We start from the raw sequence: 22,226 nt of genomic DNA, 5'->3' as shown, positions 1-22,226 counted from the left end.
GTTAATGTAGCAGACCCCTAATACCAAGACTTTGAGGCAATACTGACCTAAAGCAGATCAAACTTATTCCCCAAAACCAAGAACTTCCACACAGGAAGTTAACAGGTCTCTTCCTTCAGCCAAGGATGCAACCTCCAGCCATGGAAGGCCCCAAAGTTCTCACAAAGCTTCATAGAAATTTACATGTTCAGTTAAGATTAATGCTTCAAAGGATCAAGGGCACCAATAAAAACACTTTAAAACTATGCATTAGTATAGATTCAATTAGCTTTAAAAATTTTGTGGTGCTAAACATATTGTTTATCTAAGCAGATTTATTTTCAAAAAAGTCATTGCTGTAAATTTTTTAAAAATACTGCATAAAAAAGGGCACGTCTGATAAACCCATGTTTGAGCAGAAGCAGTTTCAAATTTAAGTTTAGCATTTTTTAACATTTTGGGTTTAGTTTTTGCCTTCAAAATGAGAAAAATATTGTTTCTGGAACATGTCCTGAAAAAGTTTGGAGAATAACTCGTTTCTTTAGCTGCACATTCCCCTCTCCTCACCTTTTCACATGACATCTCACAAGCTTGCAATTTCATCCTGACAAGCACTTCTCTCTCATTTGAACAGGTGCTCAGACTACAAAGCCAGTCTCAGGAATCTAACAAAAACTAGTAAGAAATTAATCCAAGCATGACTTTGCAACAACTGGAGCATGTTAAAAATAAGGAGTTGCAAAAGTCCTTAATGATCACTGGAAAAAAAATAATTGGTTTCCTGCAAAACAGTGCCACAAAATTAAAATACCAAGGCAGAAACAAATTTACAGGATGAGCAGGTGAAGTACCTAGATAACTTACAGAAGATTGCCCCCCAAACCAAAATGTTCATTTCCAGACATTTTAACAGATAAGCCACATAATGTGGCTTATCTTGTTTTCTTGTGAAAACAAGAAAAATATCTACACTTTACCTACACAGTCTCAGAGGAGTAACTCACAAGTAAATCAGGGTGACTCGCTTGTTCTACTACTACTGAAACAGGACTATACAACACACACTGACAAATCTCAAAACAACAACAAAAAAAGTAGGGTATATGTAGGGACAAGCTTACTACAAATTAATATTGTTCAAAGGTTTCTATAAAGGGAGGGCCATCTTTACATCATCATAAATGCTACTCATGTCCTACATGGCACTTCAGGCACTTTTCAGACTACCCAAGCAATTGAATTTTCTTTCCATTAACCAAACCACTGCAATTACAAATATCCTTGCTTACGGGGAAGAGATGTCCAGGTAGCAATTTTATTCGTTTTTACCCCAGGAACCGTTACTGTGGTATTTTCCAAGTTGTTAATAATCACTTCAGGGGAAACAGCATTTGTCCAGTACTTTCATTGCAGACAATAATCCCAGCTAATATGAAGAAAATTACTTCCTTTGGAAAGTATGCATGTTAGCAAGAGTAATCCAACTACATTTCAAGCATACTTTATCACAATGCTAAAGCAAAAAAAAAAAAATAAAGACATGACCATTAATTAGTCTGTCTTAGCAATAACAGCTGTATCTGCCAACAATCATTAGGTTTCAATTGTTAAAATATGCCTTGTCTTGTAGTAACACGAGTGGAGCCAGAGATGCTTGTGTTCCAAGAGATGGAAGGATGCTTCCAGTCAGAATACAAATAACAAAGGAAATGCAAAGGGAGCTGTAGAGCCCAGTAAGGGATGGCAAATGCAAAGCAGAGGAAACAGCATAGCTCTGCAGAGCCATTTCATGTTGACATAGCTAGCAAAAAGCTTCGAAGATTACTGAAACCAACACCAAAAACAGACTGACAAGTTTTATAGCTATATAAAACCTTTCAGTTTCAAAGACACATTAGCCTATGAGTGAAGGCATAAAACATGTAAACTCTTAAGGTCTGAAACAGTTCTTCTTTAGGTAACACAACTTTAGGTAACACAAGTAATAGGGTTATGTAAAATCCTTTACTATAGCAGTTTTTATCTCATTAATTTCTGCCCAGGTGAACTAATAACTAATAGTAGTCTACTAGGCATGCTGGCCAAATAAGTTTAAAATGTTTTTCATGTTTAGCCTTATCAAACACACCTAGAGATTTCCAAGAACTGTCTCTTCATTCCACCAACATTTGCAGCTTTACAGGAAGCTCTATTCACCTTCAGGATTGCCATCCCCGTCCAAAAGATAACGATGTTTTTCAAAACTTAAGTCCTCAATCCAGCCTCAATTCCTACCTCATTCGCTGTCCCATCAATGGCAAGTATATGGATTCACTGAAAGCAGAAAGGAAGTACAATGAAAACCAAATTAAGCAGATCTTACCAAAAAATGCAAAGTTTTTGTTAAATGAAACACAATACCAAGAGAACAGCTGTTGCTAAGTTCTTAGCCTTTAAGTTATTCCCATGACTAATGGCTTGTCCCTCTGCTCACAAGACAGCATGATTTCAGCATCCCTGACAAAGCATCACTAAGCCACAGACCATTTATTTCAGTTCTTCAGCAGCTATCTTCACACTTTTACGTAACAATGTTGAGATCAGGGGACATAGAGGCTTGATGCAAACAGGAAAAACATTGCTCAGATTGCTCTTCCACACATGGTTACCAGAGCTACAGTCAATGATGACTCCTATCAGTAAATGGACAGCAGAAAATGAGAAATAGGTAGGACATGACAACCCTTCATCAGCCCCAAACTCCATTTCTTCCCTTTGAGTGAGCCATTTCTGTTTCTGTAGCTATAAATTGTTAAACTAATCTGTTTGGTTCAAGGCGACAGGTAAATTAATCCACTCCATACACTGACCTAACTGACCAGTGATAAATAAATGGCTGAGAAGCTTGTTTCTATCTCATCTATGGTTACATTTGTTGTCAGATAAAAAAGAAACTCTACTGAAAAAGTTAATCAGCCACTTTAACAGTAGCAACTTACCAGGCACTTTCCTTCTGTTTGACGTTTGAAAGTGTTTCTAACTGCTGCTTCCATATTTACAGGACACTTATTCTAACATAACAAAAAACTTCTATCCCTCCAGGCTGCACAATCAGTCCCCCACCCACAAACATGGACCAAGTATAAGATTATCAAGTTTTCAAATTTCCAAATTACAACAGTTGCAAGAAACAAACAGCAATTTCTGCAACAATTTAAGAAAAAATAAATTTTAGTGCAGCTAAATTTCTATTAAAAATAACACTATGCCAAGAGATGTCTTAATTTATTTCCAAGTGTTCAAATTGTTATTACACATATGCCATTCAATTATTTTTTTATTTGAACATTAGGGTAATTACAGTTGGAGGGCTCTTATTTCCAGTGGCCTCTCTGCAGTCGATACCACCAGAGCAAAACATGAAACATTCCACATAGTTAACAATATGACATATGAGTTACCAGAATTACAGTAATCAGTTTTCTTGTTAACAGATCACATAAGTACGTAACTGGGGCATTTCATTTAACAGAAATATCAAACTTAGTACTGCATTTGTTTAATTTCAATATGAACATCTCCACATAAAAGTGACATCGTACATGACAGTTTATCACACATATGGTACTTTGGCAGCTCTAACTGTGATGTACTTTTCCCACTAAGCTCCATAGTAGGTTTAATTTATAAAACGTATTGCTAATATGCCCTGCATAAACATCAAGAATCAAATGCATCTTCCTTTTCCCACTTCAGTGGGAAAGGGAGCAGTGTTTTTATCTCACTACACAGGCTTTCCATACATGCACAATTTCCTTCCATGGACACTTCTATATATATCCTAATTACCATTTTGTCTGCAAGAAAATAAGTCTCTATTCAAAAAAATCTGAATTATCTTCTCAAATTAGAAAGACTACAGCTATAGATAATTACATGACAGATCACTACCAACTATTTATTTCAAAATAAGATAAAATATGTCAATTTTTTATCAAGTGACAAACACATCAGTCATCTGATGTGCAATGAATTCCCTCATAATTCAACTCATCCCATTCTGAGTTTATTTGTGAAACTGGTTTATTTAATTACCCTTTTTGTCGGACAGTCATGCAGATATTAAGATTGGCTTAGGTAAAGTATCTGCTATTTTATCATTATTACAGGCAGAAATACAATTGCCAGATGGAAAACTGTTTTTAAACACGTAAGCTGAGTAAAATAAAATTGCCTCCAATTTTATCAAGTAAAATGGGATAAACAGCTCCAATAACTATCACCACAAATTCAGCAAGCAGGTTATCTATAATCGGAACTAACAGTTCTTGGATAACAAATACTAATTTCCTTTAACACCTCTACCATCAGTTTCCACAACAGAACTAATCACTATATTAAAACTTTTTCACTTACTCCCCACTAAATGAATGAATTTAATTCTTCACCATCCTGAACACAATTATGTCATATTTTGATACACAACTGCCATCCAATGACCTACTACCACAGTAACCTAGGTGAGGACAATGTTCCCTCTAATACAATCATGCACTTCAGAGTAGCTACATGAAAGCTTAGAGGTAAAACGGGTGAAATGTGGTCGCAAAATTCCAGATGTAAAGGGAAAAAAAAAAAAATCATGTATACATACCACAAAAAAAAAAACACCTCACTTAGAATCTGTCGACAGTGATCTGAAGCAATTTATTTCATTCACTCATCTGTGAAATTTTAGCAGATATTTCATATTTATTCTATTTGGTCCAAACATTCCTACATGCCTTTAAGAATCACTCGGAAAATAATGTTGTGGTAAAAAATGCATTTGCTACCACAAAACAATCTCTTCACTCTCAAGTAGTTCTCAAACTCCGATTTCCTGAGCTATACAAAAACAGATCTTAACTTTATTTATAATATGTCAACAATGGGCAAGTTAGAAAGTAAGTGGAGGTATGTGACATACTATTTAAATTAAATAATATATACTTAATTTGATGAACTTACCCTTCCTCACCCTTTAATACCTATTTGTATTGAATTATGAACTCTAGAGCACAGGTACAGTCTGTGCATGGCACTTCCATGCATGTCTGCAATATAAACAATTTTATTAAGATATTTCAAAATTAAACAAGTAGTAAATCCTATTTATCTATACAAAATTTAAAAAATACATTGTTTAACATCAAATGGGAAAATTACAGCTGAACCAATTAATTTGTACATTCACTACATAGTCTTGACATGTCAATTTTCATTAGTTTGTTTCATCGTCTTCCTTCAACTAACTGAGAAAAGTCAGAAAATGAACTCTTCTCCAATTCTGCTGATGTACATTTCTTCACTGTAGTTACTGTGTGTCAGCTAACTTTGATCTTTCACCACTAACTTCCATACTGACATGCCTTTTATCTTTCCAAGTTCTACTCAAATACCGTATTCTCCCTTCTTCGTGCCATTGTTTGTGACACCTACCAAGAAGCCCTTCAACCAGGGCAGCATCTAGTCTAACAGAGCTTCCACTGGACAGAAGCTTTTCTTACCAGAATAGTACAACGGCTGACAAGCAAAGTTAGCTGGAGTCATGATCCACCATGTACCAGCGCTGCACTGTAAGCGCCAGGCATCTTCTGTACAAACGATACAACAGCTGTGCACATGTAAGCCACATAAAGCAAGCCAAGTTAAGTGGTCCAGGCAGGCAGTACGGACAGGGCAGAAGCATGACAGTGAGACGTTTTGGCTGAAGCAATTTCAACCCTGTTTGACTGTTTAACCTGTGTTACAGCCTCGTTTAAGCATCATTGTTTATACAATACTCTCAAATGAACAAAAGCCCTACAAAGACCAATTAACTGTTCTTTCCCATAGTATAACTAGTCAGTATGTGTTCAAGAACAAATTTAACGCAAACTTTGAAAAGGGTACCTAACTAATAACCATATTTGGAGCTTTTAAATACTACCTTACTCTGAGGTATATGTCTATTACTGTAAAAGTTTATGTATCACATTCTAAAATCTAGGGTCCAAGAAAAAAGGCTAATCGTATTTTCTAAGTCAAGCAAGCTATAGAAAAATGGGAAGAAACAGCACGTGGCTTGTGTTCAAGTGTTATTGTTTATCATAACACTTCATGCAAGTAATGCAAAAAAGTCTATATACTCAGGACTGTTTACATCTGAATAAATAGCATAAATTAGCAAATACAGTATTTAAAATTATCTACAAAAATGTGTTTTACGAAGTATTTGCTGTTTGTACCAAGTCTTAAAGCAGAAAGCTGTCAGGGCAATAGCAAACATTATGTAATGAAAGAAAAAATTAAATGGAGATATTTTAAGAAATCTCCTCAGAAAACAAATTCATATTAACTGTTAACTAAACTGAAACTAAAACAAAGACTAAAGCTATCAGGTGGCCTTATCAGCAAACATCATCAATCAAAAGGCCATAAACAAGTATGCTTTACATATTATTTGATTTGTTTATTTTACACCATGAGATGAAAGCAACACACTTCTTTTTAGTAAAGTATACACAAATAGCCTCACTCAGAATACACTTTTAATGCACATAAAAAAAGTATTCATCTTACAAATCGTTTTGCAATCCAAATATACAATAGCTTGGAAAACAATATTTTAGAAAACAAAAGCCAATGTAAAAAGACCGCTTCAAACAACTAAAATAACAAAACTTTCTGTATGGCTCTGTCTTTACAGTTTTCTTACTGCATCATCAATATCAGAAATCTGTTCCTTCAGCTGGTTCCACTGTTCTGGATTTAAAGAAATACCTGAAATGCATTAAAAAGAAACACTTAAGACAAAAAGAAAATTGTGGTGCACAATCTTGCATAATAACCATCAAGGCCGGTTCCATACACAAAGTCTATGTCATAATTATTAATGCTTGAGCTACCTCAACAACCACCCCAGCTACAAAGTGAAACTACTCATTTGGAACACTTCAGTTCAACTTTAGACTTTAGTTTATCTTTCGACAAGTCAATGAAAATGACCACAGTGTAACAAATCCATTCACAAGTATTAGGCTAAGCACAGAAATTAAATACAGCTCTAGGGGAGACTTGACAGAAGGAAGCACAAAAGCCCTGGGGGAGAAATAAGAAATCATTCATACTCCTGTTGGCTCCCAAAACTCATACCTGTGTGGACTGAACTTACAGGCACTTTTAAAGTACTGTAATTCTGGGGGGTTTTTTCCCCCTCTTGTTTCTTAAAGTACTGTAAATAACACCTACTATAAATAAAATTTTGGAGACTCTTTCACTCCCTAGCACTCACAAACCACCACGGCAGTTATTTTTTCATTTCAAATTCATTATAGTTTCTACTGAAATTCAATTAATAATCAGTCAGTACCTCTCAACTCATCCCCTCAGTTCTAAATTTGTACTTGTCAAGCTTAAGTCCAGGCACACGTTCCCCTGTGCTTTAGTAGCCTCACTCTTTCCCTACAACCTCTATGTCAACTCAACGCAAGTACAGACCCACAGTCCTACCTCTCACACTCTCTCCAGCCAGGCTCTTCTACTATTTACCCTCACTTTCCCCCTGCTCAGTGATCAGGCTTCCTTCATAGTTTCCTCCCTGTAGGTAGAGCAGGATCTGAAAACAGGTGAAACTCTGAATGTCATTTTTGGGGCTCATTGCCTTTTTTTCTTCTACCATCACTGTTTTATCAGAGCACCACCATAATTCTGACTAACGAGCAGTCTTCACTCAGCTATTCTAAGCAGTTTTCCATCAGTCTTTATATAGAGCAGGTTACTTTTGAAAACAGTTAGGTCAGGTGCGCTAACTGTTATTAGGAGATCAAATGTCATTAAGATGCCCCTGAACCACACACCAGATGAACTGCATGCAGTTGGATTTTTTTTCTGTTTTTTTGTTAAATTATTTCAACTGCTTATACCATTTTTAGGATAGTGAGATAAGAGGCTCATAAGGGCATTAATGGAACACTAGACTTGCAAATTGTATCATATTGTTATTAATTTTATCCTAATAAAATTCAGACCTTTTTACCACATTGATAAATACACCTATCTACATCATGTAATTTTTGTCACTTGGCCACATTTTGTCACTCCTTGTAGTTTGCCACTTATATTGACATATTTTTGACTTCTACCTCAAAACACAGCAGGTTAAAATCCTTAGAAGTTAGAGTAATTTTTTTTGTTAAGTAGCAACAACGAATCCAAAACAAGAAATTTCCCTGACACAGTACCAGTACACCTGTTCATACAAATCTATTCTCAGTGGTTATTTAAGAAACATAGCTCCTGGACACTCCAGAAGGATGTAACAAACCTTATAATTGCTGATCCTGCATTACATGTCTTCAATCTCCAGGGCAGAACGTTCATACTTACCTTTATCCTTGGTACAATATGCAAAACAATTAAAAACAGGCTTTTCTAACCAAAGTAATATGACATTGAGCAAAGCACTAATGCTGCAACTATCCTCGCATCCTCATCTTCCAGGTAGTAAAGTTCTGAAAATGGGTCAGCAAATGCATGCCATAAAAAGCAGGTATGGGAATGGCAATTAAAGGCACAAGGACTTACACTGTGCTGCAGATTAGAAGCACATTACCAGAACCTGCACAACTGAGGTATTTTCACCTCAACTAAAATCTTGACATATTTTTTCCAAAATTAGTCACATTAAATGTTTTAATTATTTTAATCTAAAATTTGACAGAAATTGAAGGACATAATTATTTTAAAGAAATCAACAACTTAACATAAGTAAGTTAAATCTTTTCAGTGAATTTTGAAGTAAGAAATACAATTGTAATAAAAGAAAGAAATGAAGTTAATTAAGTTAATGAGGAGGAAAAAAAATGTATAGCTATGTTTATAATCCCCATACCAAACTTTATTGCATAAATCATGGAGGATTCATTTAGGAAACAGACTCAGGTCAACGAACGCACCTTGCTTTTGTTTATAATCTCCAGATGAAAGTAATTATTCGTTAAAATACAAATTATAAAAAAGTAAAAATATTACTCTAAAAATATCATAGCAACAAAGTTGTTCAGCAAACTGAATACAATGTTTTAATACAAAATAACATGAAGCAGAACAGTACCTTTTCTGCCAGGCTTCATTTCACCTTCTTGATCCATCCAATATTCTCTAATATCAATTAAGACTTTCCCTTTAAAGTCACGAACACTGACATACCTCATTTTGCCAATCTGTCAAAACACATATAAGGGTATTTTAGGTATTTAGATATTATTACAGCATTCGCTTTTCCCAGCAGTATCAGACATGTGACATTGCACACCGCAGCTTATTTTAGACACCAGAGAAACAACTAGATCAAAAGCTTAATCCAGAGTCGTCAGTAGGCTAACAAGTAATGACAACATAAATGGATGAACTACTTAAAATGGGCTCAGCATTCAATGCTCAATGCAAAAGCAGCTCTCATAGATTAAAAATACCTATATTCTTAACAAGCTTACTTCTTTAAAAAGCCACTAATTTACTGTTTTCTGAAATACATTTTTTCCTGTGTTATAACCATCTTTGGTTGCAGCAGATGTAAACAAACAGGGAAAGAGGAAGCTCTACTCTCAAATCTAAATTTTAGTCCATTCCGTATGCACAGAAATAAAATCAGATATTCATATGAGATAACCACAATTTCTAGAGGGTCTCTTGGTTTTGGGGGGGTTTTTGTAGTGTTGTTTTTTTTTTTTTTTTCAAACACAGTAAATGCAGAATTAAATGAAAGCAAGCCATCAGCTGTCCCCACGCCTGCTCCCAAGTCCTCACAGCATTTCATTGGAACAGTGGTTAAAAGACTCTCTCACCCTATCAGGTGCTCCAAAACACTGTCCAAAGTTTACCAGCATATAGCATAGCATGAAATTACTTTGGAATTCCATAATTTTTGCACCGCAGCAGGTCAACTGAATTATAAGGACCCTTTTAAATAAAAACAAAAAACTGGGGGGGGTGAGGGGGTGCAGCAGGCACATTGCCGACTATATATTACACTCCATATTTAGGCTTACTAAACATCTTTTCAAATTTGATAAAAAGCTATTTGTTCCCATCAAATTAATGGAATTTGAGAATCAGAATTAGATAATACAAACACAAATACAATCCATGTAAGAAATTCTTAGAATTCTGTGTGCACCTTCTAGATACACTTTATGAAGAATGAATACGTTCTGAAGTGAATAATTTTAAATAGGATATTCCTTCCTGATAAAACATTAACTTTAGTTGTTTAAGCATCTTGCATCTTCATACAATTACCAAGGGCCCAAACACATCTTACTAACAGTAAGTCTAACTCGAACTCTCTAATCAAATAAAATCAACCACAGATGTTTAAGTCATAAGCTGTTATTTCACAAAGTAGATATAAACAAGAAAGCCTTATGTTTGCTTAAAGTAATTTCTCTTCTTACGCACATCATGCTAAATTAACTCTCAAATTGATTTTTAAACAATTAAGACATCTTTAGATACCATAAGCCTGAAGCAGTTGTTTTCCTACTTTAAAGTATCCTTTAAAATGAATAAGACATTAGAGTTCCTTAGATAGCATTTTTGATTGATTTATTAAATATTTTCACAGCTTAGTTCTTTCAGACCAAACTTGGTACCGTGACTAAGTCTGTCAGCACTGCTGGCAAAGGATATCCTAAACAGTTTACATGAACAGTATTTAATTTATTAGTTTTAGCCTTTAACGCTTCAGTGAATATTAAGGTCACCTCTAAGAACACCTTCAAGTAGTAGTACTCGGCAACATCTTTTTTTTTTCCCTAAGGCCATCAGAGATTATTAGTACATTGCCAAGTAATTCCAGCTTTGCTCTAGGAAGAAAAATCTGATACAATATAGTGGATTACAGTTGCAAATAGAGTTAAAAGGTTTAAGATTTGAATTTTAAGGATATGACAGTAGGTCTTAATTCAACTACAGTAAGGCAAGCGGCAATAAAGCAAAGTTCACATTTACTCAACCAGTAAGTCTACCTTAAATAGAAACAGTTCCATATGAAAATGCCAAAATTAGGTTTTACATCACTGTCTAGATTTCAGCTGAATGCTCACATTAAATCTTGAATGTTTAGTTGAACTCTATGCAAAACAGTTATCACTGCTAAAAGTTTTCAATAGGCTTCTGAAGTACTGCTTCAATTAACATCTAAGGCTAAAAACCTCAACAAAAACCTAGATGTAATTATTTAAGTAAATTGATGTTTCTTGATGGTCAGTTACCTGCAATTCTGGCACACATTCATTTCTGAACAATTCTTCTTTCACATAGCAGCTAACAGTCATAGAATAATTTCACTGATCTAAGACACCTTTGTATCTCTATAGCCACAGGGTTGTATTGACTTATTGTATCAGTTAACTAGAGTTCAACCTTCATAGACAAGTTCATACGCTTTTTATTAAATATTACAGCCCCTTAGATTATACTATTCTATTGAATTACATAATCCAGAAGATACTAAAAGCATCATTTCCAGGTTTTTGTTTCTTAGAATAAAACGCACTGAACTGTGTCTCAGTTCCTTTCACAGCTATGCAACTGACTTCCTGTATTAGTTTCAGCAACCATGTTCTTCGCCATTTTTCCTCCTATTTCCAGTTTGTCTTGATTAAACTATATACACACAGTGGAAGTAGAAACAGTAAAAATGTATCCTTCTTTCTTAGCTAGTAACTATATGTATAGCATTAGAAGGAGCACAATAACGAGTCCGGTAAACAGTGAGATCTGCAACAAGCAAACTGACTGCGAAATGCATCAGTGACCACCTAAGTTTCAGAATTAATGGGCTAAACCAATCACCTTTCCAGAGCATCACAAACTTATGTATTTATCTACTTTCAGGAGCCTACAATAGATAAAAACACTACAGTGGGAAACTGAAGAACTTACTTCTCAGAAATCACAAAGTGAACTTTAAAAAAAAAAAAAAAAATAGGGCGGGGGGGCAGAATAACATACAGACAAACCACTTTTGAAGAAATAAGTTCAGTGAAATGCCTGATCATCCAATGTGGTTTCACTCTGGATAGTCATTAATATTGTATCCTGACAGCATTAATAAACTTTATCCAAACCAGGCATAGGCAGATGACAGGATTTGTTAAACTAACCAAAGTACATGATGCAGAGCTCAGGTTGGCTTGAAGAACACAATCTAATGTATAAACACTAAACCCTTCCACATTCACATGAATAATGCTTGTCCTTAGGGCATCTAGTAATATATCACGTAAATTTCTGCATCCCAACTGCACCCAAATCCTTTAACAAATTCCAAAGTATCCCAGGCTACCAATAAAACCTAAAAAGGCCAAGACATGCAAATAAATAAAATACACTCGGTCTCTTACACTCTATTAATTCCATTCTTACATTTACACTATTCTTCATAATTTGTTTCAAGAATATCTTTACAGCAACATTAGTCTCAAACAAAAATAATAAAACATACATCTTCATGAAAATGCTGATTCTTCTCAGGGCAGCTGACACAATAAGCTTTACGTTAAAGAAAGCTGTACACTTTAAGAACACAGTCTGAAGGTGTAGAACAACAAGCCTCTAAGTTTCACATCCTTTCTTGCCACTCCCACACACAATATGAATGACACAGAACTCACTATCATATGAATGCTTTACAGCTCGATTGCCATTAATTAAAGTCACACTTGTAAGTTATACTGCAAAGTAACTTGCACATCACAAATCATTTTACTGCCAGTGGAAAGCAGAAAGGAGAGTTCACAGTATTACTAGTAGCCCTAGAACAAACAAAACCATACCTAAACAATTAATATACAACTAGAGAACATGCTCTCCTGGGCTGGGGGGGAGTGAGAAGAATGGAAGTATTCTCAGACCTACAGTGCTATTTTTACACCGAAACAGTTGCATCTTAGTTAATGCATATAAGCTGATGTAACATGAAAAAAAAAACTCACAATGCTTCACATAACATAATAAGCAACCAAAAAAAAAATTTCTTTACTACAAGGCAGGCAAAGACTAAGTAAGACTGATGTTTTAGGTCAAGGTCATACTGAAATACTTTTTCTGAATTACACTCAACAGTGGAAGAATCCTGTTCTTATCAGACTAGTAGGAGTCTTCTACCGTCTGTTTTTAGTAACATTTTATTATCTTAGGTCAAAAAGGCTGAAAGAAATCAGAGCACACAAATATTTTTGCTTTTATTTGAAAGGGTTTGGGTTTTTTTTTGCATCAGGGGAGCATTACAAATTTTAACTGCTTTCCCCGAGGCTGAAATTATTACAAACAGAGCTTAGAGCTCACACGTATTTTTGCCTTCTAGTTCTAACTGCAGCTCACCTAATTAAGTGCAGAAGACACTAACTCATTTTACCTACATGGTTCAAAGCACGCCCCAGCAGAACTAAAAATATTATATTCTTCCTTCAATGGGAAGTCCAGGCTCTCCCTCTCAGCTTCACATGAAAAGGAAAGTGAGGATTGATAAATTAAAAATAACTGCTCTGTATTACGGTATCCGTTAAGCAGGTCTTCTCTAGAATAAAGGAGGAGGGTTTGCCATATTACTTTGCACAGCTGTAGCCCAAAACCATTTATTTTGCCTTGGCTGGTGTTGAAGCCATCCTATTAGGCATCTCTCCCACACCCTTTCACAAACTTAAGAATCAAAGTCTCTAAGAATGTAAGTTCCTTTCCAGCCAGCTAGTCAGAGACATTTAGTAAGTCTTGATCCACACCCCTAAAATAGGTAATTCTGAGCTATGTATGTTCTTGCACAGCTTTCAGCACATACTGCTACTGCCTTGGCTAACCCCAGGAACTGCAATATCCTAAATTCATAAATGCATCTTGCTACTGAAAAAAATCTACATTCATCCCATCTTAAAAACAAGGACAACGTCAAAAATCACAATCTTTTTGGATGTTCAGTGAGAAAAACCTGCATCATGAAAGAAAGGAATAAGCAAAACTTATTCCAAGACACTGTCTTACAACACAGGAGCCAAGCTGGCTCCAAATAGGAATGAAGAGTCCAAATTTTGGTGGCCAAGAACCTTTACTTCAAGACCCCTAATTAAAAAAACATTTCCATGTAGAGATAGTCCTGATCCAGTATTTATATTATATTCATAGTAAGTGCTGTACATACAGACAAAATGACTACCCAGAGACTTACCATCAGCAAAGACATGAGGGTTAGCTCAGTTGGTACAACTCAGATTCTTTTACTCTGGTAAAACCCGCCAATGCTTTTTCTGAGCATCTCATCTGCATGCTAGCATCGCAATCCCCCACAGCCAAAGCTTCAGGACACCAAGCACTATGCTGATCAAAATATTCAGATCACTTCATACTGAATATGACATAACATGTCACCTTAATCAGGCTCTAAGACTCATCAGTTTTACCTGAAACATATTCTCGTCTCTGTTACTGCTTTGCTTAGAAGAAGCTGCACCTTTTGAACTTTCACCAGTTTTTTGTTTCTTTAAAGGCTTTTCTGGAGCTGCTTGCTTTTTCCGCTTTGCCTTGGAGCAAGAATAACAGAAGAAAAGCATGAATCACAACTCATTTGATAAGTTACAAAAAAGTTTACGTTAGAGGTCACAAACTACTACTACGCAATGCACATTATGACCTTCCTTCTGTAAAAGCAGGAATGCAATATTATACATTTAGACCAGAATTAAAAAAAAACCACAAACAACTTCAAATTAGCCTTATTCTGTTCCCAGTTAAGTTTATCATAATCATTTGGCTTAGAAAGAATTGAATTAGATTAAAACACATTTTGAAAAGCCTACTGTTTCTACACAGTAATACTGTTGGTTCAGTAGTTTTAATAAAAACCGAGCACAACAAAAAATGCCCAACAGTTTGCAGCTCCTCTAAAAAAGAAAAAAAAAGATGAGATAATGAGGAAAGGAGCTGGAAATCACATCTGTCAGAGTAGGTTTTTATTTTTTTTTTAAACTCAGTGTCAAATTTCCATCCACAGCATGATAAATGAAATATGTTTTTAAAACATCCAGATGATACCATCTGTAAATTAGATTACCTGCAGATGCTACAAAGCTACTACTTCTGCTACTGGTCATATAGTAACCACGCCTGCACTAAAAAAAAGAGAGTGATATAATGATACCAAAAACTAGTCTCACCTGCTAGAACCATATAGTGGATAATGTCTTTTAAAGTCAAACAGTTCCAACAAATATGGGAGGTTTTAACAGAAAAACAACAACAAAAAAGCATCTCACTGCCCACTAAAGTAGACTGCTAGACTTTGTCTTTTCAGGAACACATTTTTTCCCTGCCAAGAAAATCATCCAACCATTTTCTCTTACACTAAGATTTGACATAATGCCAAATTTGGCAAGTGGCACACAGAGAACAGGGCAAATGGAGGGTTTTGATTTGGACAAATAATCCAGATACCAAAATGTGCATCTGGGGGTGGCTGTTCTCAAAATTAGTCCAAATTCTTGCCACCAGGGGCAGCTTATACAGAAGCCTTCTATCACTTGCCACAAAGCAGCAAAGATTTCCAGGAAGCTTGTGGTTAGACATATCAAATGAAAATCCTGAAGAAAGCAAAATGGAACTTAAGGGGGGAAAAGTTTACTGCAAGGCAAAAAACATTCTATCCACACAAATTCTAATCTTGAGGAGTAGTTTGAGGGTGTTTTTGTCGTTGTTGCTGTTGTAGTTGTTGGGGAGCAGGGTTTGGGTGAGGGGAAGTTTTGGGTTTTTTTTCAAGTGTCTGATATATCATATGGAATGACATGCAGTTTGTGACGTAATACTCGTTTAACCTCAATCTGAAATATAAAAGTTAACACAGTGGTAATAAACTGCATATAATGTTCACCTTTTTATCAACTTCACTATCTGAATCACTGGCAGATGAGCTTGAAGACACAAGTTCCTTTGACTTAGGCATTCTAGGAAGAGAAAAATAATTTGAGAACATTATTCAAGGAATATGTTCCATTACAGCTGGAAAATCAACTTCACATCTGTTTGTAAAGGCTCATCTTATTCAAAACCCTCCTAAGACTTTCCTGCCTTCTCATATAAGTGTTAATACAGGTTGTAGATGCAATCTCAAACACCCTTCCCTCTTATATCTCTTCCCCTTTTTGCTGCAACTGCATTAACTGCAGTGTTTTAGTTTCTGAACTGTTTTTAAAGGGACAATTTTTCACCATATATTGCCAGGTACAACAGAAATCATAATGTAAAAAATACAATACTGTTCTCCAGTTGAATATTAAGGCTCTAGCATTGTCTATACTCTTATACGTGCATTATCTATATTCCAACATGCGCATTTCACCCAGTGAGATTTGGAAACAACACTTTGTCACATATGAAGCTGAAGTGCCCACCAGTACTACAAAAGTCTGAAAAAACACCTCAGTTACAGTGAACTACACTGTTGCAATTAACATTTCCACTGCAGCTTCAACACACCACTCACTAGAGTCTATTCATTTGCCAGACAAGTGGACATTCAACTTTCCTAGAATGCATGCTGCCAGGTGTGCTTCTACATCTCTCTAGTATGCAAACATGTGGTTAGATAGAGAGTTGCACATCTTGCCTGCTACTAGAAACTCTTTGTAAGAAACAAATAGTGCATTTGTTCTTTCAGAATAAAAATAAGCATCCCAGAGAGAAACTGTATAAAATAAACTACAGCTAGGAAAGGCTAAGAAAAGATTAAAGAAACATATCGCAGGAAAGAAAAAGGAATAGCAGCGGTTTTGTACTAGCAGTGAAATGAACAGCATATAAAGAAAAAACCGAGTTTGAATAAAGCTAATGGATCAACGTGGTTGTAAAGTAGGGCAAGTTCTGTCGTAATAGCTTGGAGCACAACGATGGAAGCTGTAGCACTGAAAATGAAACACGGTATGAGGTAACAAACATAAGCCATGCTGCAGGATGGAGGCAGAGGAAAGCTGAAACGGGACAATGCAAAACTAAGCACAGCGATGACATGAAATGGGGGAGCCGAACGAGACTGGCATGATGGGGGCGCGGACAACAGCGGGGGATAACCCCAGGGTCCACCAGCACGAGGGAGTGACAATATGGAGGAAGGCGGGGGCGGAAGCTGGAGGAAAAAAGAAATGAGGGGTGGTGAGTGTCCCTCGGGAGAGGCTGGCAGGCAGAGCGCGGGGAGACCCCGAAGCACCGGTGAGAGCAAGGGCGGAAGGAGACGGGCCAAGCGAGGACGAAGGAAAGGGAGAGAAGCACGACATGCGAGGACGAGGTAGGAACACCAGGTAGGCGGATCCCAGCCGCCATTTTCCTTCTCTATTCCTCTTTTCCACGGCTCGTGTTGCCCCCCAAGGAAAAGGAGCCAGGACCCGAATAGGGGAGTGTGGGCAAGGACGCCCAGGTCCTCCTGGGGCACGGTGGCTGCAAGAGGGCTGCAGGCCACAGGCGGCGGAGGAGAGAAAAGGCAGCACAAAAAAATAAGGGTCGGGGGTCGCCAGCGGGCAGGGTCAGATCCCGGCGTGGGGGGACCGGAGCCGGGCGGTTCCCCGCCGCCATTTTCTCCCTCACTCAAATCCTCTTTGCCCCCCCAACATGGCAGCTTGTCCTCGACGGCGGCTCCTCCTCCCGCCCCAGGCCCGCTCTGCGGCGGGGCATCCCTCCCGCGGGGCACAGCGGGCACTCGAGGAAAAGGGGAAGCCGCGCCACACGGCTGCCCGCGCCGCGCCGCACACCTTCGCCGCGCCGGCCGGGAGGTGCCCAGCTCCCGACAGGCAGCGAGCGGGGGCGGGGGCCGCAGAAAATGGCGGCGGCCCCGGTGGGGCGCGACGGGGGGGACCCCAACACTCACGTCTTGCTCCGCGCGCGGCTCCTCCGCTCCACGAGAGAAACGGAAGTGACGCACCGCGGAATCCCCGCCTCCGCCCTGCACCACGTGGGAGGGGGCGGGGGTTCTTAAAGGAGACGCGTCCCTTTGTTACTCGCTCCCGTGCGGATTGGGGAGCTCCCGAGGGGGGTCGGTGACTGCGGTTCCCCCTCACGCCAGCCGAGCACCGAGGGGGGCAGAAACGAGTCCTCCGAGGGAAAGCTGTGTGGTCGACGGCAGGGCCCTGCCCCGCCCCCGCCGCGGCCTAGCCTGGAGCTGGGACCAGCCGGGGCTGCGGCCCCGCTGAGAGGAGGCCCCGCCGGGGCCGGGCCTTCACCGGGCGGCTGGCTCTGCGCTGTGGGGCTGCGAGAGAGGGCCGGGCGGAGGGTCCCTAGTGCCTAACAGAAACGCTTGAAAAATAAATAAATTCGTAAATGGCTGTTTTCTTTTGCAGGCTGCAGGGGTTCCTCGACCGCGCCGGGAGCCGCCAGCCGTGCCCGCGGGAGCGCCCAGCGGCGGGGGCGCGGCGGAGGCTTTGCATACCCAGACCAGACCGCGGCACCCCGGGCGCTGTTGAGGAAAGCGCCGGTTCCCCTTTCTTTCACCCGGGGGGTGGGGTTTGGTCTTCTCCCTGCAGGGCCTGGCGGCTTGGGGGGTGTGGGGTGAGCGTTGGGGCTCCCTTCAAGCGCTGGTCCGAAGCGCTGGGGACTGGGGGTTAAAACAACCTCAGCTCCTGTTTTAAACACCTGCTTTTTAAAAGCCGTCCAAGCAAAAGGAAAAAAAAAAAAACCAAACAAACTTAAAAGAAAATTTTACAATTTTGCTTATTTCTCTAGTATATTTACACCACAACATGCTTGCATCCAGACTGCCCTGCTGAAGCCATCTTCCAACGTCGGGATTTGAAGAGGGGCTGTATTCTTAGTTATACAGTCACAGAATGGTTAGGGTTGGAAGGGACCTTCAAAGGTCATCTAGTCCAACCCCCCTGCAAGGAGCAGGGACATCCCTGACTAGGTCAGGTTGCTCAGAGCCTCATCCAGCCTGGCCTTGAACGTTTCCAGGGATGGGGCCTCCACCACCTTTCTGGGCAACCTGTTCCAGTATTCTATAACTCGCATTGTAAAAATTTTTTTCCTAATTTCCAATCTAAATCTACCCCCCTCTATTTTAAAACCATTACCCCTCGTCCTATTGCAACAGGCCCTACTAAACAGCCTTTCCCCATCTTTCTTGTAGGCCCCCTTGAGGTACTGGAAGACCGCTATCAGGTCTCCCCAGAGCCTCCTCTTCTCCAGGCTGAACAGCCCCAACTCTCTCAGCCTGTCCTCATAAGAGAGGTGCTCCAGCCCTTTTATCATCTTCGTGGCCCTCCTCTGGACCTTCTCCAACTGGTCCATGTCCTTCTTGTGTTGGGGGCTCCAGAACTGGACACAGTACTGCAGGTGGGGTCTCACCAGGGCAGAGTAGAGGGGGAGAATCACCTCCCTCCACCTGCTGGCCACGCTCCTCTTGATGCAGCCCAGGATGCGGTTGGCCTTCTGGGCCGCAAGGGCACATTGCCTGCTCATGTTAAGCTTCTCGTCCACCAGCACTCCCAAGTCCTTCTCCTCAGGGCTGCTCTCGATCCATTCTCCAACATCATCTTGTTCAAACCCCCCTGCCCTGGGCAGGGACACCTTCCACCAGACCAGGTCACTCAAAGCCCTATCCAGCCTGGCCTTGAACACTTCCAGGGATGGGTCATCCACAGCTTCATCTAAACAAGTATGCAACAACTTCTGTAGTAAACCAAAATGACATGCGTTTGGAGGGGAGGTGGGGAAAGGGTCTTCTGACCCCAGCTGTGTGAAGGGAGATGGCTTTCAGCAGCCTTTGCAAACTGCAATAGGCCAAGCATGCTGTCACAGAACAAGTGGTTTCATGCCGTGTCTTCCCGTGTTACCTATTTGAGCCTGTCCTTTCTGTTTATAATGATTTTTATTAACATTAAAATGTTATCATAGTCAATACAACCTCACGCAAACTAGCACAGCTTGTTATTGTTTGCATTTCACAGTTTGCACCAACGGGTCATGTAGTTGTGCTGTAAGCATGGCAGGAGTGTTACATGACATAAACGTTGAAAATTAAATATCAATATGAGGTGATTCTTGCTAACTGTAGAACTGTAGTCACATAGGTTAAATCTTCATAAAATTTGTTTGTTCCTAAAGGGAGTGGGACCCTAGAGATATTATAATATGCATTTGTTAGAAGCTAGCCTAGCATATCTTTAATACAATGGTAAGTCCCAAACACCACCTGCAGAAATAGGCCCTGAGCCATCACTTTGGAGCCAGGAAAATCAAGGAGCATCGTGACCTGTTCTCAAGACCATATATGGAGATTTCAAGGAGGAGTTTGACCAGAGAATTTGAGGAGGGGGCGTTTTGACGACCACCAAGACCACCAAAAGACCCTCGACTCAAAAGACTGGGCATGCGCGAGTGGGTGGGGAAATGATGTAATGGTTTCTCAGAAAATTTATGTTTATGCATATTATTTCTTGGAATTTAATACATATGTATAATTAATGTGTATTTAACCCATGCTGTTGATCAAATGGGTGCGCACGCTAGGTGGAGCGATCCCCCGTGCGCCCAGCGCTGCAATAAAGAAGTGCCTGCTTCTTAACTTCTCATTGCTGTTAAGGAGTTTTGTTCCGGATTTCGGTAACAGGAGGCCAGTGCTTTGTAGCATGGAATGGTTCAGGTTGGAAGGGGCCTTAAAGATCATCTGTTCCAACCCCCTTGCCCAGATACCCCTTGTCAGTTTAGTTTAGGCCTTTTCTCATTGTTATTACCTCTAGACTGATGCTTTTGCAACCATGACAACTCAAAATTTTCATTAAAAGTGCACACAAACTATCAGAAATAGGAAGTGGGTTCTAGTCCCAATCCTAGCTTCCAGATAAAGCTATTGTTGGTACGGGTGGAGTGGGGCGGTAGCTGATCTGCCTCCATAGTTTCGAGAACAAACATTTTATTAATAAGTGTTTAAAATCAAAAGCCTTAGGCTTTTTTAAAATTCCTAAGATCCTTGATCATTAACAGGGGCCAAAAGGATAAACATGTTTCTAGAGGGGATAATTCCCCAAAGGCAGCATGAGTAGCTGCAAGTCCTAAGCAGTGTTTCCGAAAAAATACTTAGAGCAGGTGGGTGAAGAGGTTTTTAGAAGGGATCCATGAGGTCTTTACAGGCTTCACCATGAATTGAGATAAACTGGCTCTCAGATAGGCAGCATGGCTTCACCAAAGGCAAGTCCTGCCTGACCAAACTAGTGGCTTTCTATGATGGAGTGACTATATCAGTGGACAAGGCAAGAGCTACAGATGTCAAATATCTGGACATCTGTAAGGCCTTTGACAGGGTCCCACACAACATCTTTATCTTGGAATTTGAGAGATATGGATATGATGGGAAGATTGTTCGATGGATGAGGAATTGTTAGGATGGTCACATCCCAAGGAGAGTGGTCAACGGCTTGATGTCCAGATGGAGGTTGGTGACGAGTGATGTCCCTCAGGGGTTCATACTGGGACCAGTACTGTTTAACATCTTCATCAATGACATAGACAGAGGGATCGAGTGCACCCTCAGCAAGTCTGCAGAGAACACCAAGCTGCACAGTGCAGTTGACAGGCCTGAGGGATGAAATGCCACCCAGAGGGACCTGGACAAGCTTGATAAGTGGGCCTCTGGGAAACTCATAAGGTTCAACCAGGCCAAGTGCAAGGTCCTGTGCATGACTCAGGGCAACCCCCAGTATCAATATAGGCTGGGGGATGAAGGAATTCAGTGCAGCCCTGTCAAGAAGGACTTGGGAGTACTGGTGGATGAAAAGCTGGACATGAGCTGACAATATGCACTCACAGTCCAGAAGGCCAACCACATCCTATGCTGCATCAAAAGAAGCATGGCCAGCAGGCCAAGGGAGGGGATTCTGTCCCTGTTCTTCACTTTTGTGAGACCCCACCTGCAGTACTGCATCCAGCTCTGGAGCCCCCAGCATAAGAAAGACATGGACCAGTTGGAGAGGGTCCAGAGGAGGTCCACAAAGATGATCAGGGGGCTGGAGCACCTCTCGTATGAGGACAAATTGGGGCTGTTCAGCCTGGAGAAGAGAAGGCTCCAGGGAGACCTTATAGCAGCCTTCCAGTACCTCAAGGGGGCCTACAGGAAAGACAGGGAGAGACTCTTGAGCAGGGCCTGTTGCAATAGGACAAAAGGTAATGGTTTTAAAATAGAGGGAGGTAGATTCAGATTAGACATCAGGAAGAGT

The 22,226-nt window shown here is 39.8% G+C and overlaps 1 protein-coding gene and 1 pseudogene across 1 annotated transcript; both read right to left on the bottom strand.

Annotated features, from left to right (window-relative positions):
• Nucleotides 1-3,224: 3,224 nt before the first annotated feature.
• Nucleotides 3,225-18,043, bottom strand: SUB1 (SUB1 regulator of transcription). Its single transcript, XM_086770948.1, has 5 exons — nucleotides 17,888-18,043; nucleotides 15,902-15,974; nucleotides 14,439-14,558; nucleotides 9,095-9,203; nucleotides 3,225-6,762 (listed from the first exon to the last, which is right to left on the bottom strand). The coding sequence occupies exons 2-5, from the start codon at nucleotides 15,971-15,973 to the stop codon at nucleotides 6,683-6,685; spliced, it is 381 nt and encodes a 126-aa protein (XP_086627074.1). The 5' UTR covers nucleotide 15,974; nucleotides 17,888-18,043; the 3' UTR covers nucleotides 3,225-6,682.
• A 3,208-nt stretch (nucleotides 18,044-21,251) lies between these two features.
• LOC147596257 (uncharacterized) lies at nucleotides 21,252-21,966 on the bottom strand (annotated as a pseudogene).
• Between the last annotated feature and the right edge of the window lie 260 nt (nucleotides 21,967-22,226).

Source organism: Chlamydotis macqueenii, chromosome Z, assembly GCF_036417535.1.
Source record: "Chlamydotis macqueenii isolate bChlMac1 chromosome Z, bChlMac1.mat, whole genome shotgun sequence".
Classification (NCBI taxonomy): domain Eukaryota; kingdom Metazoa; phylum Chordata; class Aves; order Otidiformes; family Otididae; genus Chlamydotis; species Chlamydotis macqueenii.
The sequence above is the reverse complement of the archived record's forward strand: the minus strand, read 5'-3'. Positions and strand labels throughout refer to the sequence as shown.

Excerpts from the sequence above, each read along its gene's own strand:
- SUB1 (XM_086770948.1), bottom strand. The coding sequence starts at position 15,973 with ATGCCTAAGTCAAAGGAACTTGTGTCTTCAAGCTCATCTGCCAGTGAT. Across the intron at positions 14,559-15,901 it reads ATAGTGAAGTTGATAAAAAG|GCAAAGCGGAAAAAGCAAGC; the intron begins GTGAACATTATA and ends TCTTGCTCCAAG. Across the intron at positions 9,204-14,438 it reads GAGACGAGAATATGTTTCAG|ATTGGCAAAATGAGGTATGT; the intron begins GTAAAACTGATG and ends GTGTTTTGACAG.